We start from the raw sequence: 14,625 nt of genomic DNA on the forward strand, positions 1-14,625 counted from the left end.
CTTACTTACGTCATATTGTGCTTTCTTACTTATGTGCTTGGGTTACCTGCTTAGTATTTAGGGCTAGTTCTTTTGGCAGCTTAAAAAATAAGCCGCCTCCTCCTCAGCTTATCCCATAAGCCGCCTCTCTTATTCATCGGGGCTTCTATACTAGTTATGGGATAACTAATTTAGAAGTCTCAACAAATTTAAGGAGCGACTTATTTTTTAAGCTAGGGAGAGGCAGCTTATTTTTTAAGCCGTCCAAAAGAACTAGCCCTAAACTCATTTTTGATGCACTGTGTAGTTGTGGGCTAGCCCATCAGTTGTAGCAGCAAGAGCCAGTTCCCTGAGAGAGCAGCGCGGGAGCTATATACGCCATGTCGAAATTCGTGTTAGATATGTAGCACGCGACATACTTGATGAAAATAGGCGGTCTTCAAAGGGCTACCGCCTTGCTTCAGCAACCTCGCCGGTTTTCACTCCAGCCACGACTTTTGTGATGCATCGACCGTCGCCTTACCTTTGGAAACATTAGGATAGACTAGGAAGTATTCTGGCTTGTCTTGTACTTCAAGAAGATCATGTACTACTATATATATGCCCACGAGGCTCAAGCAATAAACAATCATCGATTCCACCGATCCCTCTCTATCCCTTGTAACAGACATGATCCGCTTGTTCAGATGACAGCATGCACACCAACTATGTTGCTTAATGCCTCGAGGATCTGCGCCGAAGTCAATTAGATGGTCTCCACACCTAAGTTGTATAGAGACGGTAGGAAGCAACTACCAATTTGTTTAAAAGTGGATGTTTGCCACATAGAAGCAAACTGAAAAACTATGTGCTTCTAATCATACTCCATTTGATAGTAGCATTTTTTTATTTTCAAACAAATCCCAAATTTGTAATAGTGGCGGTGGAAATATTTTCTCTATGGGAGTAAATTACTATATCGCTGGAAGCATTTCTCTAGTGGATGGAAGCAAGACATGTTTCTGAAAGAAGTATTGCTTTTATCTTTGATGGAAGCTAATTGAAATTGGGTTGGAAGCAACTTTATAGTTGATGGAAACAATATATAAATGCTTTTGAAACAACTATCTCATTGTGTAGAACATAATTTTCCATTAAATTGAAGCAAAGATTCGACTCGCCACATAAGTAAATTCTTCGGTGAACGGAAATTCAGAATCACAAAATTTTCTGAAGGAAGCAAACTGTTACATGACGTTGCAAAGGAATGTCAATTGCATTGGATGCAAACTTACCTAAGAGAGAAACGGCCATAGATACACCATGAAATAGACGTGTTTCTAAGAAGAACATAATGAAGATACATATGTGCATAGGCATATCTGGAAAGAGATAGTAATATAGTAGATAAATAATAAAACAGGGGTGCAAATTAACAGAGTTATTACTAGTTGTAGAAATTCGGACCACACAGACTAACGAACAAAAAGCAAACTGAATCTGGCAAGAGAAGTGGTTCTGGGCAACAGTAGCATGTTTCTCATGAATCAAGATGGTGTAGCCCGACAGTGAAGCCATCAACTTTTCCTTCTCTTTCTTTCTGGTGGCAGCGACTCTCATGCGCAGTCTCTCGCTTCCAGCTCCTCCTCCCCCTCTTCTTCCTCTTCTTCTTCTCCTTCTTGTTCTTGTCCTTCTTCGCCAGAGTCGGAGCGAGAGTCTTCCTCTCCCTCCTCATCCTCATCCTCATTCTCCGAGTCAGAGTTCGAGTCTGATTCCGAGTCCGGGTACAAGCATGAGTATAATTCTGAGTATACGTCGGAGTAAGAAAGTTTCTTGTAGCCAGGAAGTATGGCGTTCCTCCTGAGGTTCGCCTTATGCCTCTCCTCTTGAATCCCGGTCCACTCGTTGATCTCATCCACGTAGTCGGGGTCGTCGGCCAGTATGTCGTCGCCAGCCTCGAGGTAGGCCTCCTCGCCCAGCTCCTTGATGATCCGAGCCTGGCATAAAAAGGGACTTCCTTTATTTTTCAGTTCCACGATGAAATCCTAAACTGCTTAGCAGTTACAGTACTCCCTTCTAACCAGATTAATTGCCGCTGACTTGGTACAACTTATCTTTGTTGTTTCTGTTGTTTTATGTAACATTGTACTAATAAGCCATCGATAATTAAAATGGATCGAAGGGGTACTACAAAATAAATAAGAACTTTAAGATTATACTTTTTGAAATTATATACATAAAGTAGCGTGCTTATTTTTCTAAATTAATGTGAAGTCTGTCAACCGAACCTTACGGTCAGCGCGTTTCTTCCTGTAGCGAGCGACGATCTCGTCGTAGGCCCCTGCCGCCGCCGCCGCCACTTCCTCTTCCGCCTCGATCAGCTCCAGCTTAAAGGCGTCAAGATCGTTGGTTGAGTTACCTTGTGCGTCGCCTGCAGCCATGCTCAGCTCCTTGGAGTTCCTCTCCAGGTCGACGTGATCTGTGGTGGAATTAACTTGGGCCATCACGGGTGGATTTGTACGTCAGCTTTGCCTCGATTCGGCGTGGGTTGTGGGTTTGAGGCTTGTTCTTCAGCCTGGATCTCTCCACCTCCAGATTTAAAGAGGAGGGAGGAGAGGAACCCTAGCGCAGTCGGCTTCTCTGTTGATGTCGGAATCGGAAGCAGAATCAACGTCTCCATCGAGTTCCAGTTTTTTCCTTTCAGGGGCCAGCCTGCCAGCTTCTCGAGCTCCAAGGCCCAACCACAAAATAGCACGGGCCAAATGGCCCGTATCATATTATAGCCTGCGGTGCACCTATATGAGCCGGCCCAGTAGCTTGTACTTTTTTCAATGAAGTTCTACAAAATCACTAATTGAGGAGCGCAACCCGCAACGATTAGTCGAAAAGCGGTCCCTGCGCGCCAAGTGTCACGCACGGAGCGCTCCTGAGACTTTTCCGATGCGCTCCGCGCGAGACTCTTTGCGCGCGCACGGCTTCTCCCGTAATTTCCGATTTCCGGTTTTCTTTTCTGGTTTTTTCTTCTTTCACTTTAGTCCTTATATTTTTAATATTTTGTAATACCTTTTGATCTGTTTTGAGATCTATTTCTCTCTGGTGTGGGCGAACCCTCGTCGCACACTGTTCTTTATTTGCCGTCGTCTCCGCCCGTCGCGGCCGCCGCTCTTGTCGCGTGGTTACGGCGGCAGCTGTTTCGGCCGCCGCGCTTGTTGGCTCCTCTTATGGCGGTCCTTCTTTAGCGTCGAGCGCGCTTCCCCGTTCACGATATCCTCGTTCCCTACTGGTTGCCTTCGTGGGTTTCCTGTTTCCCTTTCTCATTTCTCTTTTTGTTCCCATTATATTTTCGGGATATGCAGATTTATGGGGTAGTTACGGGTGGGGACTACCAACACTATCATATGTCAAGTTTCAACTGGGTTTTGTGGGATCAGTTCTTGATAACCATTGTGTTCCTTGCAGTTATGGCTTGTCCTTTTTACCGTATGCCTGGTGGCCCGTGTTCTTCTGTTGATTCTTCTGTAAATCGGTTCAGTGTGGTCCTGGATTGACGTTGTTGGAGGCATGTTGTAAGAATATCATTTTATAATTGTTCAATTTTTGGCACACACGCTTATTTCTTTTGGTGTTGTCCATGCCGTTTAGATTTTGATTATGATCCTTGTTTTGATATGTTGTGCAGTATGTTCCGTGCAGTGTTAGAGCTCATCTTGCTCGTTACATCGAGGAGTGTAGGGCTTTAGCCATAAGGAGGGGTGACGAAGATACTGATCTTGCTCTTCAGTGTAATGAGGGTTATTTGTATGGTGTTCTGTTTAGTCATGGTCAGGTGAGGAGCAAATTTCATGGTCCTTCCTGGGAATGATTGATCAGTGATTATGGTGTTCGTCCTCGTGATATAATGACCATTAGGCTTGATTATGGAACTTGGATTGGTATTGATTTTTATCCTGTTGGTCGTGGAGATGCGTTGTCTCATTTACCGTCTGTTGGTAAGGTTTATTTTTAAGGAAGTTTTTATCTTGTTTTATTGTACATTTTGATTTTTCTGTTCCCTTGAGCCTGTGTAATTATATTTTGTAGCTCTACATGGTTTGAGTGACTCCGAGAAGGAACTTGTTGGGAGTTGTTATTACACCCGTGGTGTTTTTCTTAATTATCAGCAGATGTATTTCATGAGGTGTCAACTATTTGATGATGAGTACATACCCTATTGTCCTTTTGTTCACAAGATTGATTCCATGAATGTTAATGGTCATCATATGGTCAGATTTTTTTCCATTGTTTTTTCTTTGTTTCTGTTTATTTATTTAGTTTTATTACCTCTTCTATTTATAGTTTTGAATTTTTATTCTATTTCTGATAGCTTGATGTTTTTTGTCAGGTTATTCCTGGTATTGTTGTGAGGAGTTTGAAGGAGTTTGCGACTTTTCCTAGGACTCGCGTTTTAACTCTTGAAGTTACTCTGGAATCTGGTGATGATGATATATATGTGAGCACTCCTTGCTCCTACTTCATTGCTTTGGGTAATACAATGGTGTTCAAACAGGAAGGTTTCAGTGATTTTCTCCAGGCATCGTCTATTGAAGTAAACAGCTTGGTGCTGATAACTTTCAAAGAGCGTGTTGGGAGGCTTGTTGTTATCTTCAATCTTCTGCCGCAGTGATGTTAGTTATAGCCTTTGAACATAATGGATTTTTTTTAGAAATCTATGCTGCGGTTTAATGTTATTTAGATATAGGAGACGACATGAACCTAACTATTCATTGCTGTTGTTCGTTTGTAGAAGAGGCATGGTTGTGCATCTCTTTTAAAGATGTTTTTTTGGACGGATGTTATTTAATTGTGGTCATAGTTATAAATACAGTAGAGGCACGTATGTTGTTTACTCTGAGGCATGGCTGTGCATCTCTTTTATGTGAGAGGCACCTGGATTCAGCAAACGGAGGCACGGAATTGAAGTCAGAATAGGCACGGTTGTGTGGAGGCACGTGTATACTGAGAGGAGCGTGTGTGTACCACCAAAGTTGGACGGACGATCATGCGTGCGGAGCACGTAGAGTTACTGTGGGTTTTATGTGAGGCACGTGGATTGAGCAAACGGAGGCATGTGAGGCACGTGGATTTCATGCCGCTGGAAGATCCCTCGTCTTTGTTCTTACGTGGGCGGAGTCTTTCTTTCACTGGTTGTTGGTGGAGGTGACATAGCCCGTTCTTGATGATTAGGATTCTACGGTACAACTCGTAGCTAACATACCCGTCCTTTGCCGTGTACTCAAGGTGTATCGGGGAAAGTGGCTTCCACTCCTAGAACTGGTGCTTCTCCTTTGGGAATGATTTCTTCATGTTCTTGTATGAGGGGTCGATGATGGCCGCTGCAAGGTCACCCATGGAGTCCCTTTCTCCACCACCCTTGATGCAGAATAGCCTCTGGATGTCGACGTGGTGCTCGTCTGGAATTTTGATCCATGCACGAGCAAGCATGGTCTTGTCGTTCCTGGTGTCGACGCTAGTGAAAGTTATCGCTTTCCATTGCAGGAAGTCAACCAACGCCTGGGAGCGCTCGTACCTGCAGTAGTGGTATACAAGGACATGCTCGCGCATGGGAAGTTGGACGACGGTGATCCCTTGTCGTATGTAACTTCTCTTACATGTGTACTCGAGGTCGAGGCCGACGAACTTGTTCTTCTCCTCCTTTAGCCATTCATCGTACTTTTTGATGATCCGCTCCACGGTCCTTGGGTCATTGGTTCACACCACCTCCAGCACGGTTGTACCGTGGGTAGTGATGTGCTCGGTGAGTGTTGTTAGTTTCCCTCGTCCATGGCTGGAGGTGTGCGGTGGTAAACTGTGGCCGGCGAGAAACTTTCGAGGAAGAGGATGCAAATGGAGTCGGAAAAGTGAAAGGGATCTTTTGTCGTGCAAAAAAGGAAACTGCCAAAGAGCAGTTGCTAGTCACCCGGCGGTTCCAGGCGTAGATTTTCGGAAACAGGTGTTTGTTTTATCTGTTCTTTTAAAGATTTTCACTTATCTTGTTCATTGAATTTTTTTTATTCACGCGTGCTGCGTGTGATCCATATGTGCGTATTCCATCTTTGGCTGTGAAAGTAGTCGTGTGAACTGTAGAACACTCAGCAGATGCATGGTTGTGCCTTTGTTGTGAACATGTTTTTTTCAATTGACAATCTTCCTTGGTCAGGGAGGCACTGTTGTTATGTTATTCATTGCACACTGTGTGTTCATGAAAAGTTGGTGAAGTAAACATAGTTTGCACTTGAAAATGGAGTCCTGTTTGGTTTTAAATTGAGATATGTTTCAGTAGATCGTTTGAATAAGTTTGATAACATGGCATTGCTATAGGTTTTGGATCAAAAACTGATTCTTGTTTCGTTTGATTTTTGAAAATGATTCTTTCTGTTTTCTGGTTTTTTGAATTGTGAACTTTTCAAAGGATTAGAACTACATTTTTTCCAATGAATCATTCTGATAGTTCAAACAACATTTTTGTAAGAGCTACATAAGTTCCAAAAGATCATTCGGATAGTTCAAGCAAGCACATGGCCCATAATAGTTACATTACTCTACCATCCTAACTAGCAAACTTATTTTAACCAATGTTTTGCTCCTGGGAGGCATCATCTTGAAATGAGCGCTGAACATCCTAGGAGATATACTATTTGCTTCCATTTTAGGTGCTAGTTCCGACGGAATCTACAGAATGCGTTGAATGATGATGGACACAGAACGGTCATGGCGCTCTTTGAAAGTGATTAGAACAACGTTCTTTTCAACAAAGGATGTAGCTGATATGAAGTCTTTGAAAGAAGACTTTTCTATTACCATCCTGCCGTCGTTTTTGCAGATGTAGTACGACGAAGGAGTGATGACATGGGTAGGTTCATCAGGAGCTTCAAGGGTCACAGTGCCATTGGTTGGCATGTCTACCCATCTCTTCAGTGTCGAGACAACGCTCCTCGGAATTTTCTAGAAGAAATCAGAATTAAATAGAAATTAAAACCGTTGAATTGGCACTTGGACAATAAATAAAACAATGGCTGAATACGGTGAGTGCGCAAACATTAAGAAATTCCAAATTGAAAGTAATATAATTCCTGGCATGTTCAGGTTTGTGTGTAAACAGACAAAACAACATATTAAGAGAACAACAAAAGTTTCATTGTTTTAGGTTTGAATAAATAGGTTCTTTATAATTTTACATATAAGCAAGATTTCATCAATATTGTTTATATTATATATGAGCAAAATACGTTTGGTATTTTAACAAGGACAGTTGTAACCAACCATGACGCAGTCTTTGGTGTTAGTGGGAGTCAAGACGTGTACAAATGGACGGCAAATGTTCGTACACAGTCTTTCAGAAGCATTAACTCTTTACTCTGGGTAGACAATACCAACCTACATCCCCTACATCTGTTAGTCTACCACTGAAAGAGGTCACACAACATACTCAACTATGCTAGAGCCCATAATAGCTTGTGGCTGCACACGGAAGTTTCTAGCATGAATAATCTTATGATCCCTTTGAGCCTGGGTGGCGGACCTTAGGATGATCACACGGAACCCCGGAATATCCTAGGACAACACTGGATTCTCCAGGTGCCCACAAGCAATCCACCCAGATGTGAATTTAAGTAGCCACCTTAAGTTAACCATTAATTAACAATACTCACATCTGTCATGGAATACACTCACCCAATCTACGTCTACAAGCATGGCATAGCAATCCTGAGCATAACGTAGAAGTAACTCCCAAAGGTTTGATAATAAACATGTAATAGGTTCTACCTCATCAACTACTTCCCAAACCCACACATATTATTCAGATCCTAACCATGCAATGTTTGAGGATTGAATCTAATGCATAAAAACTGGGTAGTAAAGAGGTATGATCAAAGTGTTACTTGCCTTCCTGATGATCCGCAAAACCTAGAGACTCGTAGTAGCACGCTTCGCACTCTAGAAACTCTATCGCAATCAAACAATAGTATACATAAGTACTCAACTAAATGCATAGGTAAAACTCAAATAAGAAGGTCTAACCAAAAAGTTCAACCGAAGAACTCCGGTTAGCAAAAAGAATCAAAACAAACGGAGAAATGAAACTCAAACTACGAAAGAAACAAGATCCAATTACTAATCTGGACTAAAGTCAAATTTTACATTACCAAAATCTTGTTCAAGTTGATTAAACAGAAAGAGGGCTTCGAGAGGAAGATCTAGGCGCTTGAATCACCTGATTCCGATAAACGAGCAAAAAGATAAACTAAAACGAAGATCACGGTTCAAATCGAGATAAAAAATAATCGCGAAAAAACCCTGGAAAAAGAAAAATTGATGAATAGGCTAACGAACGAACGTTCGCTTTCAGCGGCTAATGGGTGAACAAGTTTCGTTAAAACAAACGTACGAACGAACGTCCGCTAAATAAAATAAACCGACGAGAACCGAAATAAAACCGCTCTAAAAAATGCACTAGGGTTTAAAAAAAACCAATCGGTTTTTACCTAAACAGAAAAAAGTCGGTGAATCTGGATCGGACCAGGAATGGCGGCGGCTCCGGTGAGGCGAGGCACTGCGTGCAGCGGCGGAGTGCAGCATGGGGAGCGACGGCGTGCGGTGACGGTGTGCGGCGCGCAGGAGACGACGGCTGCGGCGAGAGGCAGGGTGAGGCAGGGGGTCGAGGCGGCGGCGGTGGCGACTTATAAAGGGGGCGGGACGGGGCCGGCTTACGGGAGAGGGCAAGCCACGGCGGCGAGGGCGTCCCGGACTCCGGCGGAGTCCGGCTCGGGCACGGGCACGTGCGCGAGGGAGGCGGCGGGCGGCGCGGGCTTGGCCCGGCTCGGCTAGGCCGCCGGTCCAGTCGGGCGCTGACTTTTTTTTAAAATAGATTTCGCAGAAAAATCCTAAAAAAATAAAATAAAAACCTAAAAATGCAAAAACAATATTTCACCGTCTAAATAAAATATTTAGAACAGGGTGAACATTTTCTTGGCCTAAAATGCAATTTTTAATATTTTTTCTAATGCAAATAAAATAGCAATAAAACTCCAAAAAGCACTAAAATTGATTTTAACATTTTTCCTTCGGTATTTCTTTTATTTTTAAGAAGTCATATTATCTCCTCTCATTTATTTTCATATTGGAAATATTCAGATAGAAAAATAATTAAAATCAAATGATCCTCTTATCAAAATTTAAGAAAACTCAAATATGAAAATAACAAAATCCCCAACTCTCTCTGTGGGTCCTTGAGTTGCGTAGAATTTCTAGGATCAACCAAAATGCAATAAAATGTGATATGCAATGCTGATCTAATATATAACATTCCAAATTGAAAATTTCGGATGTTACAATTCAGTCCGCCAAAATCGGGCTGACCGAAGCCTGCAACAGCCTTCTAACAGGCTTTGATGTAAGCAGTGAAGTTAAACATAAAAAGAATGTTACAATATAGATCGTAGCCCCTGATATATTGTTTGGTGTTCGAAAAGAAAAGCTGGACAGAGGATCAAATATTTTTCGCACGAGACTAACTATGAAATACCGATGTGAATAAGCAGGCATCATTATTGACTGCAACCTCTCATACCGCGGAAGGCTTCGGTCTGAAGCAGAGTCTGGAGCGGGCCGAAAAAGAGCTCGGCCAAGTAAAGAAGCAATTGGAGGAAAACCAAGGTATGGAAAACCTTATTTGTATTCAATACGAATGAATAATTGAATTTGACTAAAAATGTCATGATATGTATTAGGAGCGGCGACCAAAGTCAAGGCTCTTAAGAAGGCGGTAGCCGAGGCCGAGAAGAAGGCAACCAAGGAGCAGCCCACTCGTGAAAAACACGAGGCCAGGGTCATTGAGGTTCAATAAGAGCTCCAAGAGGCCGTGAAGAAGTGCGAGACCTTGGAGCAGAGTATGGCGGATAAAGAATCCAAACTCACCAAGGCTCGTCAAGCCGCGCACGATGCCCGGGTTGAAGCCCAAGGATCCCCGAATTCAAGGTTCTCTAGGGGTGTTTTCGGATCTGTCTGCAGCGTGTCTGACGCCGCACAATTCTACTGAGCCGAAGAGGGGAGCTCTACGGAGAAGCTATTCTAGTTGCAATATCTTGCACCAGAACATCCAGTGCCCTTTATCGATCAGCTAAATAGCTGGTCGAGCTGTATAGGGCGGCCGAACTAGCCATGAAGGATTTCATAGTCCGGCTATGGCCTACCGAAGCTATTCCCAGCAGCTACTTCGGTCTTGTGAAGCGGCTGGTTAGTGCCTTCCCTCGGCTTGACGCCATCAAGCGGTCGGTCTGCATCGAAGGTGCTCGGATGGCCTTCGCCCGCGCCAAGGTGCACTGGGTGAAGATGGATGCCGCGAAGCTGATGATCGAAGGACCCCCCGTAGGGAAGGAGCACCACAAGCCCAAGTTGTATTATGATAGTGTCCTGGAGGGATCCCACCTTGTGGCAGATCAATGTGCCAGGGATGTTATCTTTCCATGAATACGTTCATGTTATCCTGTGCTGCAATATGGAACAAGATTGTTTACATAGTATAATACTTGTTATCTGGAGTTTTATCTCCTGTGCGGCCGTTTTTATATTAATTCTGAGAGTTGGCCAGTCGTCGGCTTCTGCCCCCATGTAGGAAGTACGGGGGTGTTCGGGATAAATCTAAACACTCTTTGCTCCAGATTTTGGTCCTTAAAGGAGGTGTTTAGCGCAACGAACCAGACAATCGGACTATAAGGCTTTATCACCCTCACTTAGCCATAGGACTTTGACAATAAAAAATGTAGGCGCAGCCCCTAGTGTTCGGAAGTCCGAACTTTGGGTTCTATAAACACCTGGTCAGATAAAAACCGATCCTTTGCACGATGCATTAGTTATCACATAATGCAGAAGAAATCGCTAAAGATTTTGTGACCTCTCGAATAGCTGACCAGCTCTCGCCGCATCATGATAGTCAGTTTTCGGCTTTCTCTACTGTGGTGCTCGTCCGGGACACAATTGCAGTAGTTCTTCCTTTACTACCCTAGCCGATATAGCGGAGCATAGGGTAGGAAGAACAGGAGCCGGGCAACCCAACTATTGACCCAAGACATGATTCGGAGCCGATGCATGTAATGCTATAAGTTCGGGGCGCCTAACAACCGTAAAGGGGTTTGGACTTTCTTGCCGTGTTATGGGGTACAATGAAGTCCCTGGAGAATTAAGGCGTACCAGAATGTACGGTTGCAATTTGACAAAAAATATCAAAAAAGAGAAACAACAAGTGAATGTCATATAAATAGAGCCGCAGATTGTTTTCATTGTAATTTAATAATACATCAAAGCGTATAAGTACAAGTAGTGTGATAAACAATATGACTTCGGAAACTGCTAAGACCAGGGGGAGCTGCGTGCGGATCCAGAGACAGATAGGATGATCATCGAGAAGAATATCTAGAGACTCCCTCGCGCGTCCGAGCTACTTCCCTCCTTGGTATATCCGTCCTTTGATAGGTCCGGCCGTCAGGTCGCCAGTAATGGCCTAGACAAAAAGTAACCTGAAAAGAAAAAGGAAATGTAAAATAATGTGTGTGTCCCAGAGCGGTTGAGCCACATTGTGGAACGCAGACTAGCTCTATCTCCGTCTATCCCCATGGTATCTTCAATGCGTAGTTATGTACGTGCGGAACGAAGGCCGCAGTTTGGTCGGGGTTAGGACGAAGGCCGAATTGCTAGTCAAGCTCGTGACGAGCTAGGCTATCCTACTGCAGGGTAGTTCGGACTCTTTTGACAGTGTCCGAGAGCTTGGCCGCTGAATTGAGGTTCGATCTAAAGAGGCCACTCTGTGCTTCTGCTGTGAGGGCGGCGGTGTGCTCTTCAGTGCGGAGGGAGCGTCCGTGTTTCCATTGACTATTATGATACCACATGTACCAGGCATCTTGAGCTTGAGATAAGCATAGTGTGGTACCGCATTGAATTGAGCGAATGCGGTTCGTCCGAGCAGTGCATGATAGCCACTGCGTAAAGGGATGATATCGAAGAATAGCTCTTCGCTTCGGAAGTTATCTGGGGATCCGAAGACCACTTCTAGTGTGATTGAGCCCGTATAGTAGGCCTCTACACCTGGTATGACACCTTTGAAGGTGGTTTTGGTGGGTTTGATCCTTGAGGGATCGATACCCATCTTGCGCATTGTGTCCTGATAGAGCAAGTTCAGGCTGGTGCCGCCATCCATGAGGACTCGCGTAAGGTGGAATCCGTCAATGATTGGGTCAAGGACCAGTGCGGCTGAACCGCCGTGACGGATACTGGTCAGGTGGTCCCTGCGATCAAAGGTGACCGGACAGGACGACCATGGGTTGTACTTTGGGGCGACTGGCTCCATCGCGTAGACATCCCTGAGTGCGCGCCTCCTCTCCCTCTTGGGAATATGGGTGGCGTATATCATGTTCACCATTTTGACTTATGGAGGAAACTTCTTTTGTCCCCCTGTTTTCGGTGGTCGGGGCTGCTCATCATCGTCATCGCTTTGCGACCCCTTCTCCTTGTTTTTGGCATTTAACTTGCCAGCTTGTTTAAAAACCCAACATTGTCTGTTGGTATGATTAGCTGGCGTACCGGAGATGCCGTGGATTTGACATGGACGATCGAGTATGCGTTCCAAACTGGACGTGCCCATGTTGTTTCTCTTAAATGGCTTCTTCCGTTGATTGGACTTAGAGCCACTGAATCCGGCATTGACAGCCGTGTCTTCGGCGTTGTCGTCGTTATTTCGACGCTTGTGTCTGCTGTGTCAGGGCTTGCCGTTGCTATCTCTGGCTTCGGAAGTGCCAGGTTTACTTGAGGTGTTGTTGCTACGAGCTAGCCAGCTATCTTCGCCCGCACAAAAGCGGGTCATACGCATCGTAAGGTCTGCCATGGACTTCAACTTCTCTTGGCCGAGGTGCCGGGCAAGCCATTCGTCACAGATCTTATGCTTAAAGGCCGCTAGGGCTTCAGCATCCGGACAGTCAATGATCTAGTTCTTTTTAGTTAAGAACCGAGTCCAGAATTTCCTGGCTGACTCTCCAGGCTGTTGGATTATATGACTTCAGTCATCGGCATTCGGAGGTCGGACATATGTACCTTGGAAGTTGTCAAGGAAGGCATCTCTTCCAGATTCTCCCAACTGCCAATAGAGTCATTGGGCAGACTGTTCAACCAGTGCCGAGCTGGTCCCTTGAGTTTTAGCGGGAGATACTTGATGGCGTGGATATGGTCACCGCGGGCCATATGAATGTGGAGAAGGAAGTCCTCAATCCCTACCACGGGATCTGTTGTCCCATTATATGATTCAATGTTTATGGGTTTAAACCCTTCTGCGAATTCATGTTCCATTACTTCATTAGTGAAGCATAGGGGGTGTGTGGCGCCTCTATGTCGGGCTACGTCGCGACACAACTCGGATGAAGCTGGTCTACGGTATTCGGCCCGGACAGGTTTGTATTTGTTATATCCGGTGTGGTGTCCGTCATTGCGCATTGGGGTGCACCCCCGCGATCCATAGATCAATCTGGTCTGTCCTGCTCTGTTTTCCAAGTCGTACCGCAGGTCATGTGTGTATCCCCGAGCTGTTGTGTTTCTATTTGTTCGGCGACGTGGTGCGGGCTGGTGTTCGGGCTGAGTTGCCGCTTTATCCTGGCCACGTGGTGGTCGGTCAGCCGCATCATGTGTTGGTAGCGCGGGCTCCAGCACCTCGTCATCGAATTGAGGTAGCAATCTGCGCTTCGGGTAACTTTTGGTTAGGCGTTCGAGTCCATATTCCTCGGCTGCCAGGACCTCAGTCCATCTATCAGTGAGCAGATCTTGGTCAGCTTGAAGCTGTTGCTGCTTCTTCTTCAGGCTCTAAAACGCTCCCGCTCGACGGGATCCTCAGGCACGATAAATTCTTCCTCGCCGAGGCTCACCTCGTCCTCGGAGAGAGGCATGTAATTACTGCCCTCTGAGTCTTCGTTCATGGCCTGTTTATTAGGGCTGGCTCGTCAGTCCTCTCGTGTGGCCTATTCGAAAGTTGCCCCAACGGGGTCTTCATTGTCTTCGGCATCGTCCGGAGTGCTGTTTTCTCTTGTGCCGGTATCGCTGTTTTTACCATGGCGTGGTTTAGAGCAGCGCCGCTGACGTCGGTCCTCTAGCTGCTTCTGAGGAGGTTTATCCTCAACTGGATCCTTTTTTTCATCGCCATTGGTTTCCTTGGGTGTCTCCACCATGTATATGTCGTATGAGGAGGTGGCTGTCCAGCACCCTGTAGGCAGTGGTTCATGTTCTTCTCCGGCATCGTCGTCCAAACTGTTGATGTCTTCGGAGTCAAAATCAAGCATGTCAGTCAAGTCGTCGACAGTGGCTATCAAGTGGGTGGTGGGTGGGTAACGAAGTTCTTCGTTGTCCGCTTCCCACTCAAGCCGGACATAGTTCGGCCAAGAGTCTCCTGACAAGGTGAGGGATTTCAATGAGTTTAACACATCACCCAGGGGTGAGTGTTGGAAGATGTCTGCGGAGCCGAACTCCAAGATCGGCACCTAGTCAAATTCGATGGGCGCGGATACACGCGGTTCGGAGCCTATGGCCGGAGATGAGTCCGAGGTTCCGATGACACATGCCTCGTTGAAGGTCAGATCTGTGTTTGGCTCTAGCACC

The 14,625-nt window shown here is 45.3% G+C and overlaps 1 protein-coding gene across 1 annotated transcript; it reads right to left on the reverse strand.

The window, feature by feature from the left end:
• Positions 1 to 1,384: 1,384 nt before the first annotated feature.
• On the reverse strand, positions 1,385 to 2,586 carry LOC119308724 (myelin transcription factor 1-like). The gene is made up of 2 exons (XM_037584865.1): positions 2,247 to 2,586; positions 1,385 to 1,955 (listed from the first exon to the last, which is right to left on the reverse strand). The coding sequence occupies exons 1-2, from the start codon at positions 2,460 to 2,462 to the stop codon at positions 1,575 to 1,577; spliced, it is 597 nt and encodes a 198-aa protein (XP_037440762.1). The 5' UTR covers positions 2,463 to 2,586; the 3' UTR covers positions 1,385 to 1,574.
• Positions 2,587 to 14,625: the final 12,039 nt, after the last annotated feature.

This window comes from Triticum dicoccoides, chromosome 1B, assembly GCF_002162155.2.
Source record: "Triticum dicoccoides isolate Atlit2015 ecotype Zavitan chromosome 1B, WEW_v2.0, whole genome shotgun sequence".
Classification (NCBI taxonomy): domain Eukaryota; kingdom Viridiplantae; phylum Streptophyta; class Magnoliopsida; order Poales; family Poaceae; genus Triticum; species Triticum dicoccoides.